This window comes from Neoarius graeffei, chromosome 11, assembly GCF_027579695.1.
Source record: "Neoarius graeffei isolate fNeoGra1 chromosome 11, fNeoGra1.pri, whole genome shotgun sequence".
Taxonomy (NCBI): domain Eukaryota; kingdom Metazoa; phylum Chordata; class Actinopteri; order Siluriformes; family Ariidae; genus Neoarius; species Neoarius graeffei.
Genome location: NC_083579.1, coordinates 42,193,636 through 42,210,090, shown reverse-complemented (window position 1 = coordinate 42,210,090; position 16,455 = coordinate 42,193,636). Strand labels below are relative to the sequence as shown.

Below are 16,455 nucleotides of genomic sequence, written 5' to 3'. Positions count from 1 at the left end.
CATGCTCATTAACACTGCGCTTTTTCCTTCTTGCAGTAGATATATTCATCTTGATAACAGTACCAAGTACAGTTTCATAATAATAAAACAAAATTTAAAAGAATAAAGCAAATAATTTAAAGCTTGTGAGTAGGTAAAAGTATGTAAACTAAGTAAGTAAAGTACGTAATTTCCTTTCAATAAAGTATGCAATTTAAGTAAGTAATGGATGGAAGTAAGTAAAATATGTAAGCTGGGGGGAGGTTGCATGTTAAGTAGTCACCCATATGTAAGAAATGGATTTTAAAACAATTTATCAGTTGTTCAATAGCTTTACAAGAGGGATATCGGAATTCCATGTACAGCTGGGCCTATCCGGGTCAAATATGCATTTACAGTATCATTCATTTATTTAAGTATAATGCAACATCCATATAGTGTTTGTTTAAGGCTACATCCACACGACAACGGCAACGAGATGTTATTAAAAAAATATCGCGTCCACATGGGCAACGGATCAGTAAAATATCAGGTACATATGGCAACGCTTGCTGAAAGTGATGCAATACACATGCCACACCTCTAGGGGCGCTGTAAGACGATCCTTTCGGAGACACCAGAACAATAGAAGTAGTAAGGACGCATGCACATAAACTATTATGCGTGAGACTTCATATTAGCCACAAAGTCAGAAAAATCTGTTCGTAAAATTACATTATAATGACCAAATACAATGAAAAGTATTTTTCCAGTCTCACCTGTGAAAGGTAATCCCATGTGATCTCGTTTGGACGGCAAACCTGTTGGTACAGTTAAACGCAGCACATGAATGAGGCATCTTTATTCTCCGCTTTGCCCCATCCAATATGGCGGCAAGGATGACGTATAATTCTACGCGGAAGGCGGCGTCTTTAATGGTCTGGAATAAATTGAATGCTACACGTTGATGGATTAATTTGTTGTTCTACGCCCTTTTTGAGGAATGTATTGTAGGACTTAAACCAACATCTGAAGAGGTGAGATCGCTCCTTTTTTTCCCTATTTTTGCTGGCGGGATTGACTCACACTCTCTCTCTCTCTCTCTCTCTCACTTTGCACCATTACACAATAAATATTCACAGTGAAAATATTTTGTAAGCGTGTTTCATGAACCAAGTTATAGGATTTGTTGACAATTCGCATCGAGTTCGTTACACTTCTACCCGGCGTGAAGCACATGTGGTTGTGATGTCATCGTAAACAAATCCGTTCTACTCATCCAGACGACTTCGCAATGGTGCCGTTGCCACATCTTTCCACTCTGGAACCCGTTCTCAAAAGATTTCGTTTTGGGGCACCCAAAACGCCGGTGCCGTGTGGACGCCAGGCCGAAACGATAAACAATTTTATCAGATTCACCTGAATCCGTTGCCGTGTGGACAGGGCCTAATAAATCAGCAGCTATAATTGTAGTGAGTTACCTGAACACAGTTCCTTGTTTCCTACCCAAACATGGTGCTGTTCTGTGCCCAGACATTTTAATGGAGCTAATTGGACAGCAGGCAGCACTTGTGTCTTATCAGTCTCTTTTACATGTGTCTATGTTGCTTGTCAGCTGAGTAACAACACTCACTATACGACTTCTTGTTAGTGGCACTTAACATGCTTGTGCACCGATATGCATCTTCCTTTTGGACCAGGGGTTCTCAACCTTTTCTGCTTTGAGGCCCACCTATTCATATTTTTAATGAGTCGTGGCCCATTAAAAAAGATCACCAATTATTTTGGCTCCTCTATTAGAATATAATAATTACTGTAAAATGTATTAATGGAATGCAACTGTTACAGATGGGAGCCCAGGAATTAAATACATGCAATAAAAAACAACTGTTTTTAATTGTAGGTTATTGTCTTTGTGCCAGAAGCCAACATAAAACCATGCATGCAGGGCATTCTCGGTCAAAAGGGATTAATGATCCAAAAGTGGAGTCTGGTCCATTAACACAAGAACTTATTGCCATGTTTGTGTTCAGCAAACAAGCAAGTTATTAAAACCCTGAACTACACTCAAAAGAAGTGGATATAGAAACCACTCGATGGGATTAGATCCTTACACGCTAACAAAGAAGGATTTTTCCTATGAAAGAAAAATTTACGAGCTAAATTTGACATTAGTAGAATAAATTTTGATCCTACTGTAGCTGTAACTAAATACAAAACCAATAGTTATGCATACTATTAATTAACTTGATGTGAAGATAATTAACAGATAATCAACAGATTTTAAGGGTTTTTTGTTTGTTTTTTGTTTTTTTTAAAAAGTGTTTGTCTTTTGTAATTATTTGTATCTGTACACGCACAACCCCACCAGCTCTGCTGATCAACTTATCATTTTTAAATAGTTATTCATTCATTCAGTATGAGCTGGAAAATTATCCATCTGTTGAGTTCCCTGACATCTCAAACTACCTGGTACTGCAGACATCGTTCTACACGGACACATGAAAACCTGGAAGAGCATGGAGACATACAACTTTTTTATATGTGGCTGGGTTAAAGATCTTGGGATCAGGACACTGCAAGATAAATCCTGTATTGTTTTTGCCCGGGTAAGGAGGAATTTATGGGCTTTTTATGCGTCTTTACGATGGTTGCTAGGATGCCAGAAGTTTTAGTTTCGGGTGTAAATAAACCACAGGTGTTAGATTCTCAATCCTCCCTGCTCTTCTCTTCCAGCAGGCATCGCAGAGCCATGTAATTTACCCACAAACGTATTTATTTATTCAGCCCACCACGCGTGCACGCTATGTATGTGTGCGTGTGCGCACATGCGTGCAAAATGCAAAGGAGGAACATGCCCATAATAAAAACTTCTTGTTCTTAATTTACCCACAAATGTATTTATTCCACTTGAAATAATAATAATATATTTAAGCATTACACACAGTCTCAATGCTTTACAATAAATTAAAAGCAATCAACTATTTACATGATACAAATCCCATCAATACATTCAATAAGAAATTATAAAATAGATTAATCTAAATATACGCTCCAGAGCATGTTTCTATACATTATAAGCGCTAAGGAAAAGAAATGTCTTTAATGACTATTTAAAAGTTACAAATGAATCTGAGTTCCTAATAGAAAGCGGCAGAGAGTTCCAAAGTTTTGGTCCATATACTGAAAATGCTCTTTCTCCATGTGTTTTAGTGCTAGCTTTAGGTATTGATAACCGGTTGAGACTAGCTGACCTCAACGGGCGAGAAGGTCTGTAATTATTTAGGAGCTCACATAAGTAGTCATGGGCTTGATTTGTGAGTTGCCTTGTACACTAAGCAAAGTACCTTAAAGTCTATTCTAGATCTAATCGGGAGCCAGTGCAGCTGATGGAGAATAGGTATTATGCTATCACTCTTTTTCACTCCTTTAACTAGCCTAGGAGCAGTGTTCTGGACTCGCTGGAGCTTAGATATCTCTATATCAGGAAGTCCTACGAGTAGACTATTACAAAAACCTACCTTTGATGTGATAAAAGTATGAACAAGCTTTTCACAAGTCTCTTGGTAGAGATACTTTCATATTCGGCCAATGTTCCTGATGGAGAGGAAAGCAGACTTGCAGATGTTGTTGACGTGTTTAGTCATCAAGAGGTTTGAGTCAAAAGTCACACCAAGATCACGTACATCTGATTTGGGTGAGCTGTTAAGCCCATCGATACTGATGCCGGGAACATTAGCAGGGCTTGAGAAACGTGAAGAAAGATGGATGACTTCAGTCTTATCCGGATTGCAGGCCAGGCCGTTTGATGTACACCAGACGAGAATATCCTTTATATATAGTTCAAGATTGGACAGGATAACAGGGCAATCTTCGTGTGAGTCAATTGTGACATAAAGCTGCGTATCATCGGCATACATCATGGCATTCAGGCCATGAGCTGAAATGACATCCTCCAAGGGTGCAAAAAAGAGGGAAAAGAGTAATGGCCCAAGCACGGAGCCCTGAGGCACGCCATAATTTAGATCAATCTCAGAAGACAAGACATCACCAATCATGACTTGCTGGGTTCTATTAGAGAGGTAAGACTCCAACCATTTCAAAGCAATCTGGGTGATACCATAATGCTTTTCAAGTCATCTAAGAAAAGCAGTGTGATCGATAGTATCGAAAGCAGAAGATAGGTCTAGTAGAACAAGTACCACCTCATGCCGACTGTCAGTGGCGACCAAAATGTCATTGAAAACACGGAGTAGCGCGGTTTCGGTGCTATGAAAGCGCCGATAAGCAGACTGGAACTTTTGCAAGTGAACCGTTCATAATGAAGTAATTTAGGGACTGCGTAGCAACTACACGTTCAAGTATTTTCGAGATAAACGCAACATTCGTGATGGGACGGTAACTTGATTTCACCTCACGAGCTAATGGTCGTTTCTTAATGGAAGGGCGGATGATACCTTTCTTGAGTGGCGATGGAAAAACCCCAGAGTTCAGTGAAGCATTAATGATGGCAGTAATAGATGGGGCTAGGTCATCGATGGATAGTTTCAGAAAATCAGTCTGAATAGGGTCTAACGCACAAGGCGTGGACTTCAACTTCTGGATAACCTCACAGATATAACTCACAGACACCTGAGAGAATTCCGAGAATACACTTTTGCAAGAAGACTCGCTATGCCCAACTGTCAGGTCCATGGACACCAGGGGCGAGGAGCACATCTGATCTTTGAGAAGTCGGATCTTGTTATTAAAGAAGTTGTTGAAATCTTCAACCAACGCCGCAGAGCAAAGGTGAAAGGTGTACAGTACATCAGACCAGCTGCCAGATTTGGGACCCTATGACATCCTGAACTATTTAATATTTGGCTTCAAACTTGAAAAATAATTTGCCCAGTGGTTGAGAAATGCTGTTTTAGACCAAGCTAGCATACAGAGGAATGAAAACATGTTTTGGGAGTGAAGTAATTTTAAAATGAATGATTCTGTAAAGGAATTGGACAGTATTAGACAAATAATAAGCAGAATTAAGTGGTAGATATCGGAGTATGCATTAATGCCGCACCTTGATTTGTGATTTGAGTCTGGTTTAAGTCTGCACATATTCGTTGTCAGTAAATACCCCGAAACTGGGATGTCATCAGTGTGTTTGTATGTAAGCAGGGGGTTTAGATGCGCTGCCTTTCCTGTTTAAAGTGGCTGAGGACAAATAATAAATATTCTCTGTTTTTGTTTCAGTCTCAGGAGGCTCTTCTGGATCACTGCAGGCTCGCCGGCATTACATTCATGGTTCTGGTCTCTGACAAAGAGGGCACGCATATCAAAGTAAGTTGCAAAAATGAGCTTTTCTTTCTGTTAGTGTGAAACATACAAATGCAGTAATTGTGTATTTCTTCTTTTCAGGTCACAAGGGGTATACATATTGTAAACTTATTGGTTAGCTCACTGGACGAGTAAATGTTAATGTGCTGCTCAGATTGGTTTGCCTGAGAATCTTCGGCTAAAAAGTTTGCCGAACTAAGCTAGAAAGTGGTAGCAGATGTATTGTGTGTGAGGGAGGTACTTGTAACGCAGACCGAGGGAATTGAACAAGTGTCTGATTATCCTTTTTTATTTGACAAAATGTCAAGTACTTGGCCAGTGTTTTAGCTATAAGCTGTTGTGTTGTGTTGTGTGCCTGGCTAGCATCTTTGTTTTCTGTCAACATGTTTAACTGCGTGTAGGAAGCAGGAGTTTAATGATGACATTGTGCCAAACTTTATTTTTCTGGGTTTAGTCAGTGTCTCCACATGTTTCTGATTCTGAAATGATTATACATCATCCACACACAAAATTTACCCTAATTGAACCTAAAAATAAAAATGAATCGCTAAGATGCACCCTGGGCAGCGATTTGTCTAACCCATGTATTTGAAAATTAAAGCCTTGGAGCCATTTTCAAGATTTGTGTGTGTGTGTGTGTGTGTGTGTGTGTGTCTGCCTGCCTGCCTGTGACAACCCATCATATGTTGCTGCAGCTGAGTTTTGGCAAACGGGGGGTAAAAAAAAAATGGATGAATAGCCAAAAGATAATGTATATAAAATCCCCCCCCCACACACACACACACATACATGCATACATTTTTCTCCCTAATTTAGTCATTGCCAATTCCCACCCACTAGACATGTCTCCACTATCACATGACACCTCCCAATAAGGGAAGGTGAAGGCCATAATGTGCTTCCTTTAAGGCGCTTGACGCCAGCCGACCACATCTTATCAAACTGCTGCTCATGCAGCATTAGGGGCAACGTTATACACTCGGAGGAAAGTGCTGTTCGCCCACTTCTGTATACATGAGCTCACAGATGCCCAAGATTGGCTAGCAGCGCTGTAATTAACTGACTGTGTGTGTGTGTGTGAGAGAGAGAGAGAGAGAGAGTGTATACCACCCCTTCCTCCCTGAGAGCATGGCCAATTTTGCTCTCTTGAGCTCCTGGCCACGGATGGCTGTGGAATCATCGACGTTTGAATTAGTGATCTCCGGACGACCGAGCAAACGCTTTTCTGTTGCACCAGTAGAGATTCCCAAAATATATTTTTCTGTATACGTTTTAGTCTTACCTTGGCCTTCCTGAATAGATCATGTTGGGTCAGGAGCCAGTTAACAAACACGGCAGTAATGCAGTCAGTCTGCATAAAGAAACCTTGTGAAATTTCCTCACACAAAATGTGGGGTCTTAATAAAACAAAAATGGATTAGTTAGAAAAGGAAATGCCGTCATGGGTCACTGGTGAGCCAAGGTATACATTTAAGGGTTAAATCAGACCTGGGCATTTTGCGGCCCGCGGGCCGCATCCGGCCCTTTGGTTCATTCTGACCGGCCCGTGTAAGGTTAATTAGAAATTACAAAATAAACGTATTTTCTAATTTTACCTCATGCATGGACTGAATGTGCATTGCTTTTATTTTGAAGTTGTGTTCAACAAAAACGCAATGCGCGTGACATGAACATGACATGAAATCCCACGAAACCTAATCCCGCGATAACTACTTCCGTAATTTGTCCAGACCAGCCACAAACTTGTACGTCATCCTTCAAACGGTCCAGCCAATCACATAGTGTGACGTCACCAGCAGGCGCCGGAGCCCGAGCCGATCTGTAGCTCTGATACCTACACCGAATCGACTGATCATCATCTGTCAGCTGTGGGCATCATTATTATAATATGATGTATCTTGCTTGATATTTGGAGTAGAAAGGCAATATTGTGATGTCTTTATTGTGTTTTGGGGTGAATGTGACTGAAAAAAATGGCACAAACGTTCACATTTTGTTAACCATTGTTTTGGGAAATTTGATTGAATAAATGACATTTTTTGTAAGGCAACCTCGTTTTTTCCAGACTCTTACCAGTCTTAGCAGCTTGTAAAAACAATGTTATTTATTGCTTTATATAAAGAAATACAATTAATATTATGCGGAATTTAGTTCAGCCTTTTGGTCCGGCCCTCCACAAAATTTTCTGTTTCTCATGTGGCCCCATGGAAAAAATAATTGCCCACCCCTGGGTTAAATGGTGCACTTACATTTCCAAGCACTATGCAAATTAGAACTCATTGTATATTTTGTGAAATTTGTGTTCTATAAATGTTACTTTCTTGTGTGTGTGTGTGTGTGGTGGTTTTGTTTTTTCCCCCCTCGTCTGTGCTGTAGGTGAAATCTTTCGAGAAGGACCGTCAGTCAGAAAAGAGGATTCCAGAGTCGGATTTAGTGGACCACATCATCCAAAAATGCCGGACCAAACTCTGTGACGAGAGAAGCCGGTGAAGCTCACTCATCTTTGTCGTTACCATTTAATTATTATTTATACCCCCGCTCAGAAGCGGGGGGGGGAGTATACTAGTTTATCTCTGTCTGTCCATCCGTATCTCCGTCTGTCTGAAACACCCTTTTTCTCAGCAACCACAAATCATAGCTACTTGGTACCAAACTTCAGCTTGGGGTTCTATACCGTGTATACCGTTTTCAGGTCTGTCGCACATCGACTTCCTGTTTATCGACTGAATGTATTTACGAAACATTTTGGGTGGATTTTGACGCTATTTCAAGAAGCAAAATGCTATTTCAAAATGGCAGTTTACCAGGATGCTGTTTGAAATCCCTGGGGAGAGACACTGCTCTTTACTTACTTGTTTCAGGGTTAATTATTTTTTGAAGTCAACATTCATAATAAGTGTCCTATTCCTTCGATTGCTTGCATTCTGATATAAATGAGAGCGGGGGGGGGGGGATACGAAAGTGAGCAGTAGCTCACAGTTGATCTAGTTTTTGAGTCAGCAGCACAATGATTAGAAACTAGGAAAATAAACACTTGTTTAACTTCCTGCTCTGTTGATATTTCCCAGAGAGGTATCGGAGGGAGGGTCTCTCCAGAATCCCAAGGGATCACTCCTGCTAAACTCAGGTATCAGCTTTCCTACTAGGCTTCTGATATTTTGCCTGTTAAGCTGGAGGTGAGCTAAAGTAGACCACACACAGCTAAACAAGAATTTCATTTCAAGTTCATTTACCTTCAGGGAAAATCCAGCTCTGTGTGTGTGTGTGTGTGTGTGTGTGTGTGTGTGTGAGAGAGAGAATGTAAATATTTGCATACTACACACCGGGTATCTTAAAAGGCCAAACATAATGAGCAGATTTTATGAGCCTCCAGTTTAGTTTTGCCCATAATAATTGACTGGTTCCTATTATTATGTTGTTCCGCTATGTTTCTTTTTGCTATCAGACGACTTTTCACATGCTCAAGTGGCAGAGACTCTTTTTACTCGCCTCCATAAAACAACAAAGCAATAAAGCATGTTGATCCCAAAGTGATGAAAAATAAATTCCACACTAATGCTGGAATTTACACCTTCCTCAAAATTCAACCACCCTCTCCTTATTGTGTCTTTTAAATAAATGCATGTGAATGAATGAAGCAGTGAAGGGGAAAGGAATGAATGAATGACTAAAGGAGGTGTATGAATGTAGAAGGTAAATGTGAAGGTTTTTATTATGCCTCTGCCGTTAGCACGATATTGCAAGAATGAGTGTTTTTGATTTGTAAGATTTATCTAGAATTATCATCGTAACTAGCAGATGAACTGATTTTGGAACTGATCCAAACATGGTCAAGTTCACAGCAAGGCCAAATGTCTGATAGGTGGTTTTATTTTAATTTTTTTTTATTTTTCCAATAGTTTCCTTCCTTAAAGTATTGAAGCTACAAATTAGTATTAAGATGAACTTGGCAGCGGAGGCATCCTTGTCGATACCGCTAACCTCAAGATCTATTTGTTTTTGAATAAAATGTGTACCATGTGTCAGGGTCATCGGAGCAGCACGGGGGAGGTGCAGTAATAAACATGAATGTAAACGTGGTTACGCCGGATAAGATTTCAGCCAGCACACGACGACGCTATGAGACCCAGGTATGAAATTTCACCAGAATCTCAAAACAAGATATCTTTTAGATCTTACTGTGGTGGTGGTGTTTTAGATCTGCATTAATATACAAACTTAAAATAAGTAGCACTTTGTCCAGATGTGCCAAGATGTCTGTGAAGGTTCTCGGTCATCCAAGTCATCGTAAACCGTAGGTGCTAAAGAAGGCAACTGGACTTGCTTGAAATCCTTGGAGATGTTTCACCTCTCATCCGAAAGGCTTCTTCAGTTCTGTCTGACGAGTGGGGAGTTCCAGGTATTTATCCTCTAGTGGACCAGAAGCAACCCTAAGGAGAGTCGTTGAGGTGACATGGGTCATTGACCCTCTCAGGCCCTGTCCACACGGCAACGGATTCAGGTGAATCTGATAAAATTGTTTATCGTTTCGGCCTGGTGTCCACATGGCACCGGCGTTTTGGGTGCCCCAAAACGAAATCTTTTGAGAACGGGTTCCAGAGTGGAAAGATCTGGCAACGGTGCCGTTGTGAAGTTGTCTGGATGAGTAGAACGGATTTGTTTACGATGACGTCACAACCACATGTGCTTCACGCCGGGTAGAAGTGTAACGAACTCGATGCGAGTTGTCAACAAATCCTATAACTTGGTTCATGAAACGTGCTTACAAAATATTTTCACTGTGAATATTTATTGTGTAATGGTGCAGAGAGAGAGAGAGAGAATAGCCCTTAGGGCAGAGTCAATCCCGCCAGCAAAAATAGGGAAAAAAAGGAGCGATCTCACCTCTTCAGATGTTGGTTTAAGTCCTACAATACATTCCTCAAAAAGGGCGTAGAAGAACAAATTAATCCATCAACGTGTAGCATTCAATTTATTCCGGACCATTAAAGACGCCGCTTTCCGCGTAGAATAATACGTCATCCTCGCCGCCATATTGGATGGGTCAAAGCAGAGAATAAAGATGCCTCATTCATGTGCTGCGTTTAACTGTACCAATAGGTTTACCGTCCAAACGATATCACATGGGATCACCTTTCACAGGTGAGACTGGAAAAATACTTTTCATTGTATTTGGTCATTATAATGTAATTTTACGAACAGATTTTTCTGACTTTGTGGCTAATATGAAGTCTCGCGCATAATAGTTTATGCGCATGCGTCCTTACTTCTTCTATTGTTGTGGTGTCTCTGATGGGACCGTCTTACAGCGCACCTAGAGGTGTGGCATGTGTATTGCATCGTTTTCAGCAAGCATTGCGTTGCCATATGTACCTGATATTTTACTGATCCGTTGCCCATGTGGACGCGATTTTTTTTTTTTTTTTTTTTAAATCTCGTTGCCGTTGTCGTGTGGATGTAGCCTCAGTCATCCTGTAGGTTATAAAGGTCACTGGAGGCCAGGTGTGAATGGTGTTAGCAGCCTAGAGAGTCGTGAGGGTGATCTGTGGGTTGTTGTCTCTGTCTCTCTCTGCCATCATGTGAGTCGTTGAAGTCAGCCGAGTCTTGGTGTGGATGTGTATTCAGTTTTCTGGAAAGTGTGCCAAGGACTGCATTGTAGGTGGCTGATAAGTGGTGTCTCAGGCTACGTTTACATTACGTCGAATCAGCGGATCATCAGATTAATGTTCTTAAAACGATTCGTGTTTACACTAAAACCGTTAGCCGTGCACATAGCAACGCCAATACGCGGATACGCTCGGCTCCGCAGGCATCCTGCGCTCCAAATCACTCCGCCCTGAACAGCGAGTGCCCTCTGGAGGGTGCGCACTCCGGCCCTGCGCAGCTCACACAGCGCGCGAGTGAAGTGAACAAGCCACGATTCGGGACTGAGCCGCTGTGTGTGTGATCCCAGCGCAGATCACTTATTACTTGCAAGTGGAAGGATGGCAAGCCTAAAGACAATCATAACTACACAATGGGCAGTATTTGCATCAGTATTTGCAGTATTTTCATACTTTTATACTCTTTAATGAAAGGTGATACAAGGCGGAAGTCCGCGCCGTTTTTCAGCAGTCGCGTCACATGACCAACGCCAGCGAATCAGGAAGGTGGATGTCACAGTGATGTTGTCCAATGAGACGCCAGCTAGAGCTCAGCACAGCGTATTCGCGTATTCTGAATGTTTACACAGCACCGGACCAGATACGATCTAGATTGAATACGTGGACGCTGGCGGATTCCCGTTTCCTGGCTTTTCCAGGGGGTTTAATGTAAACGGACAGTGCATCCGCGAAGAAAACGAGACAGATACGGTCTAATGTAAACGTAGCCTCAGACTACCTCCTCTGTTCAGTGATTGTCATTCCAGGTTGACGAAGATGGCTTCCTTTACTCCTCTTTCAAACCACCGGTCTTCTCTGGCTAAATGTGTATATTGCAGTCCTGAAACGAGTGTCTTTTGTTATTGAGTTGAAGAGAGACTGCAGAGTCCTGGCCTGAGGAACTGGCTCTCCTGTGTTAAGCCATGCGCTTGTGAAGTGGTTGTTTTGTTTCCCCAGTGTACAGGTCTGTGTATTCCTCACTGCATTGAATCGCATACACTACGTTGTCCTGTTTGTGTCTGGGTATTCTGTCCTCAGGGTGGACCAATTTCTGCTTCAGAGTGTTACTGAGAGGGTCAACGACCCATGTGATCTCAACGACTCTCCTTAGGGTTGCTTCTGGTCCACTAGAGGATAAATACCTGGAACTCCCCACTAGTCAGACAGAACTGAAGAAGCCTTTCGGATGAGAGGTAAAACGTCTTCAAGGATTTCAAGCAAGTCCAGTTGTCTTATTTAGCACCTACAATGTGCCGAGATTCAATATTAACGAGGGCGTGTTCTCCCAGCTCCCTCTGTGACTCCCACTTAACCCGTGGACTAAATAGTAAACACTGTACTTAAAGCTTCTACTCTCTAGGTCCTCACATGGTGCTTAGATCAAACCAAAGTGATAATCTTATAGTTCCACATGTCTCCCATGTCCAGAGCCTGTGAGAAACACCGGCTGCCGCTGCAGCAGAATTAGAGAGTAATTTGGCATAGCTGCCTTCAACAAGGGGTTAGGGAGTATGAAGTGTCCTTTGATGACCTTTCCATCACAGACCCCCTCTAGTACAAATGAAGTATTATTGAACAACAACTCCTTGCTGTATATCTTGTATGTGAGGGTGAAAAGCCTCCCATATTCACATGTTTATTGTGATCAAGGAAGAAACGTTTCCTTTCTCTCTTTGCACTTCCAGATACAAACCAGGTTGCAGAATCTTAGCAATAATTTGCAGAACAGGAGTAATGACATCGAGGTGCTGGCTGTAAGTGAATGCTTTTTTGGTTTTCTTTTGCCCTTTATAAATTTCCATCTTTTTTTTTTTTTCTTTCAGTTTTTAACATTGGATTTTTTGTGTTGGGTGGGTGGAGGTTAGGTCATGATCTACGTTCACATTTTAATAATCACTAATCAGAGTGAGACCACAATCGTAATAAAAACGGTCATGTATCCAGCTCAGTTGGAACGGAGTACACTGAGGTCAATCTGAATGAAACTCGTATCTAAATAAACAGAAGTATGTAGGTAATCCTTTTAAGAACCCATTAAACAGATGAATAACAGCCATGTAAACTTTCGTGTCCAATCGTCGTGTTTTCTCTATCTGAGTTTGTGTGACTTCTGCGCATGAGTGTTTGCATGATACACTCCTAATGCAGTAAAACGGTCATGTAAGAAAAAGTTCCTGTTAGAGTTTAATCTCCTCCTTTAAAATAATTGAGTTTGGATTTTTTTTTTTTAAAAGACATTTTGAGGTAAATGCAGGATGCAAGTTCACTAAAGTTCAGTGAGAAGGCAGAAGAACTTTAATAAAACCTTTTTTTTTTTTGCATTAATTTCTAGACACCGGCCTTTAATGTTGGTAATATTAGATGAGCCAAGCATTATACTGATCGTTAATGTTTTCGACAAAGAAATATCAGGCAAATAAGAATGCCTGAGCAACTTAATTGCAGTTACAGACACTTCTCATTGTCTGTTTAATAATTACAACTGGCCTCCCATGTGGCACAAAAAATCTCATCTCATTATCTGTAGCCGCTTTATCCTGTTCTACAGGGTCGCAGGCAAGCTGGAGCCTATCCCAGCTGACTACGGGCGAAAGGCGGGGTACACCCTGGACAAGTCGCCAGGTCATCACAGGGCTGACACATAGACACAGACAACCATTCACACTCACATTCACACCTACGGTCAATTTAGAGTCACCAGTTAACCTAACCTGCATGTCTTTGGACTGTGGGGGAAACTGGAGCACCCGGAGGAAACCCACGCGGACACGAGGAGAACATGCAAACTCCGCACAGAAAGGCCCTCGCCGGCCACGGGGCTCGAACCCGGACCTTCTTGCTGTGAGGCGACAGCGCTAACCACTACACCACCGTGCCGCCCGGCACAAAAAATAAATAAATAAAAATTGCTGTCCTCTAGAGCACAAATTCAAATCCTGACAATGCCACAGCCATCCCTGACTGGGAGCCAGAGGAGCAAAATGCTCTCTCCTGTCAATCATGGCAACACTAGCCAATCATGGGCATCTGTGGCCTCATGTATATGGAAAAGGGCAAATTCCTGTGAGTGTCTGATACACGTGTTTGCCTCAAACCTCCTCAAGTGAAAACTGTTGTTTGATAGGAGCTGGCTGGTGACCAAATTGGGGAGACAATGGGAAAACTGACCCCATCCCAAACGTCCACCCACCCACAAAAAATGACCCGACACTTGGATGGCGTTTTGCATAAATTTACATTGGAAGACATGATGTGCATAAAGATTGATTGTCTACATTGTTCAGTTTGGGATGCATGTACATGGTTAACTAGGAGTCCAAATTAATTCAATCTGAATTAATTAATTCAGACTGGAGAGAATCGGGCACGTAAACACTGCCATCGAAACAAGGGCAGCAAAGGGGCAAACTTGCGAAAGCCAGTTTTGAAAGACTCTTTAAATCATCCATTGGAGTCTTTCTAACTTAAGTTTCTAATCAAACTGCTCTTGAAAAACAACAACCAAAAAAAAAAAACCCACACCAATCTTTCCTCCATGATCTAAATTGCTTTCATATTTTGATTGTTTGTGGTTTTATGACCAATTTAATTTGAAGTATTCACTGTGCAAGTTTCAAAGCATACGGTTTACTGAGGCAACATTGTCCAATCATGTTTAATTGCAGACTTTTGATGTGTACTAATGCTGCATTCAAGTCGAGGTCGCAGCTTGTAGTTCCCAACGTCCAACCAGGAAAAGCCGAAGAAAACGCCCCCTCAATTTGAAATTCCTGCTTGAATCAGAATTGGATCAGAATCTCTTTGCCAAATGTACAGTTTACACAGGAATTTGATTTGGTGCTACAGCACAGTGAAACAAGACAATATCAAAATAGGACATTGAATGGCACTCCAGGATTAAGTGAGAGTAAAAGGAGAAATATAATAAATAAAACAGAATAAAAAAAAAAAGACCGTTAGAAATTGGGGTCGTCATCTCGACTACTAGTTACTTTCCAGTTTATGGAGTGATGTCAAATTAGCATGACTGTGCAGAGCATCAAAAAATAAATAAAGTAGCACTTTCTTATACTTTATATATAGAAGAACAACTTTATTCATCACATGTGTACACTTGTGAAATTCCTCTCTGCATTTAACCCCTCTGAAGCAGTGAACACACACATGTCAGGGATGAGAATTTTCCGCCGATTGGCGGATTTCCGACTTTTTCAGACCAAAATGATCGTTTTTGAGCGTGCGCGCGCAACATTAAGGTCTGCATCACGCATCTTAGAATGTGCGCGCGCAAGGGAGACTGTGTGCAGTGTTGCCAGATACTGCTAACGTTTTCCATCCCAAAATATGTTCCAAACCCGCCAAAATGCACTTAAAACCGCCCAATGTGGCAACACTGCCTGTGTGCTTGTTCATGTAGCGCATGCCAGACAAAGAGCATCCTGATTGGGTTACTCAGCAAAATAAACCAATCAGCTTTCAGTGTGGGCGGGCTTTTATTTCTTTTCTCGAGGACCGGAGTTTTCAGCTGAGTCAGTGCAGCCTACAGGATCGGCATGGCAGAGAGAGCGCGCGTGCGCCCAAAAAAACCAAAGTACAAAACCCACTTCAACTCAGATTACACAAAAGAATCTCCCTATCTAATAATAATAATCTCCCTGTCTAATAATAATATCCCTGTCTAATAATAATATCCCTGTCTAATAATAATATCCCTGTCTAATAATAAAGAAAATAAATAAATAAATAGCCAAAAATCATTAGCCCCTGGAGGCCATGGGCCCCGCCCTGGTTTTTTAGACTTTTTTAAATATTTTTCATTCTCATCCCTGACATGTGCATGCGCGCGCACACACTTACCCAGAGCAGTGGGTAGCAATGCTTACAGCACCCAGGGAGCAGTTTGGGGAGGGGGGGTCTGTGCCTCGCTCAAGGGCACTTCAGCCTAAGGTTGCCCCATGTTAACCTAAACGCCTGTCTTTGGACTGTGGGGGAAACCGGAGCATCTGGAGGAAACCCACACAGGCACAGGGAGAACATGTAAACTCCATACAGAAAGGCCCCCGTCGGCCACTGGGCTTGAACCCAGAACCTTCTTGCTGTGAGACGATAGTGCTAACCATTGCATCACCGTGCCACCCTAAAATGCATGCATGTGTGCACGTGCACACACTTTAGATCAATCAACATACCGTACAGACACATTTGCTTGTTAAATCTACTGACAGTACAGGTCACCGTTTGAGGACGTAAATGTACATCACACATCACAGTTAGCTGGCTAGCATGTTGCTAACAAACTATGAACATGGAGTCCGTGCCCCCCCCAACACAAACACACACTTTGCATATAGAATGCACCCAGATTGAAAATGATGTCATTGCAGTCTGCAAATTGCCACTGACGAGCTGCACGTTGAATGCAGCATATACAGTAGTCAGGTGGTATTTGTTTATATTTGGAGGCTACTCTGCAAAATTTGCCAAGTCTTGTTTTTGGTAATAATATACAAGTTCAGATATAAATTCATAAATCTGG

General features: G+C 41.7%; 1 protein-coding gene across 2 annotated transcripts in view; it reads left to right on the top strand.

Annotated features, from left to right (window-relative positions):
• The window catches only part of eif2ak4 (eukaryotic translation initiation factor 2 alpha kinase 4), a 141,512-nt gene that overhangs the window by 110,418 nt on the left and 14,639 nt on the right, over window positions 1–16,455 (top strand). For both annotated transcript variants that reach the window (XM_060933940.1, XM_060933941.1), the window contains exons 32-36: window positions 5,194–5,280; window positions 7,654–7,763; window positions 8,346–8,404; window positions 9,304–9,407; window positions 12,605–12,673. In XM_060933940.1, the coding sequence (XP_060789923.1) occupies window positions 5,194–5,280; window positions 7,654–7,763; window positions 8,346–8,404; window positions 9,304–9,407; window positions 12,605–12,673 (429 nt within the window). The remainder of the gene's footprint in view (window positions 1–5,193; window positions 5,281–7,653; window positions 7,764–8,345; window positions 8,405–9,303; window positions 9,408–12,604; window positions 12,674–16,455) is intronic.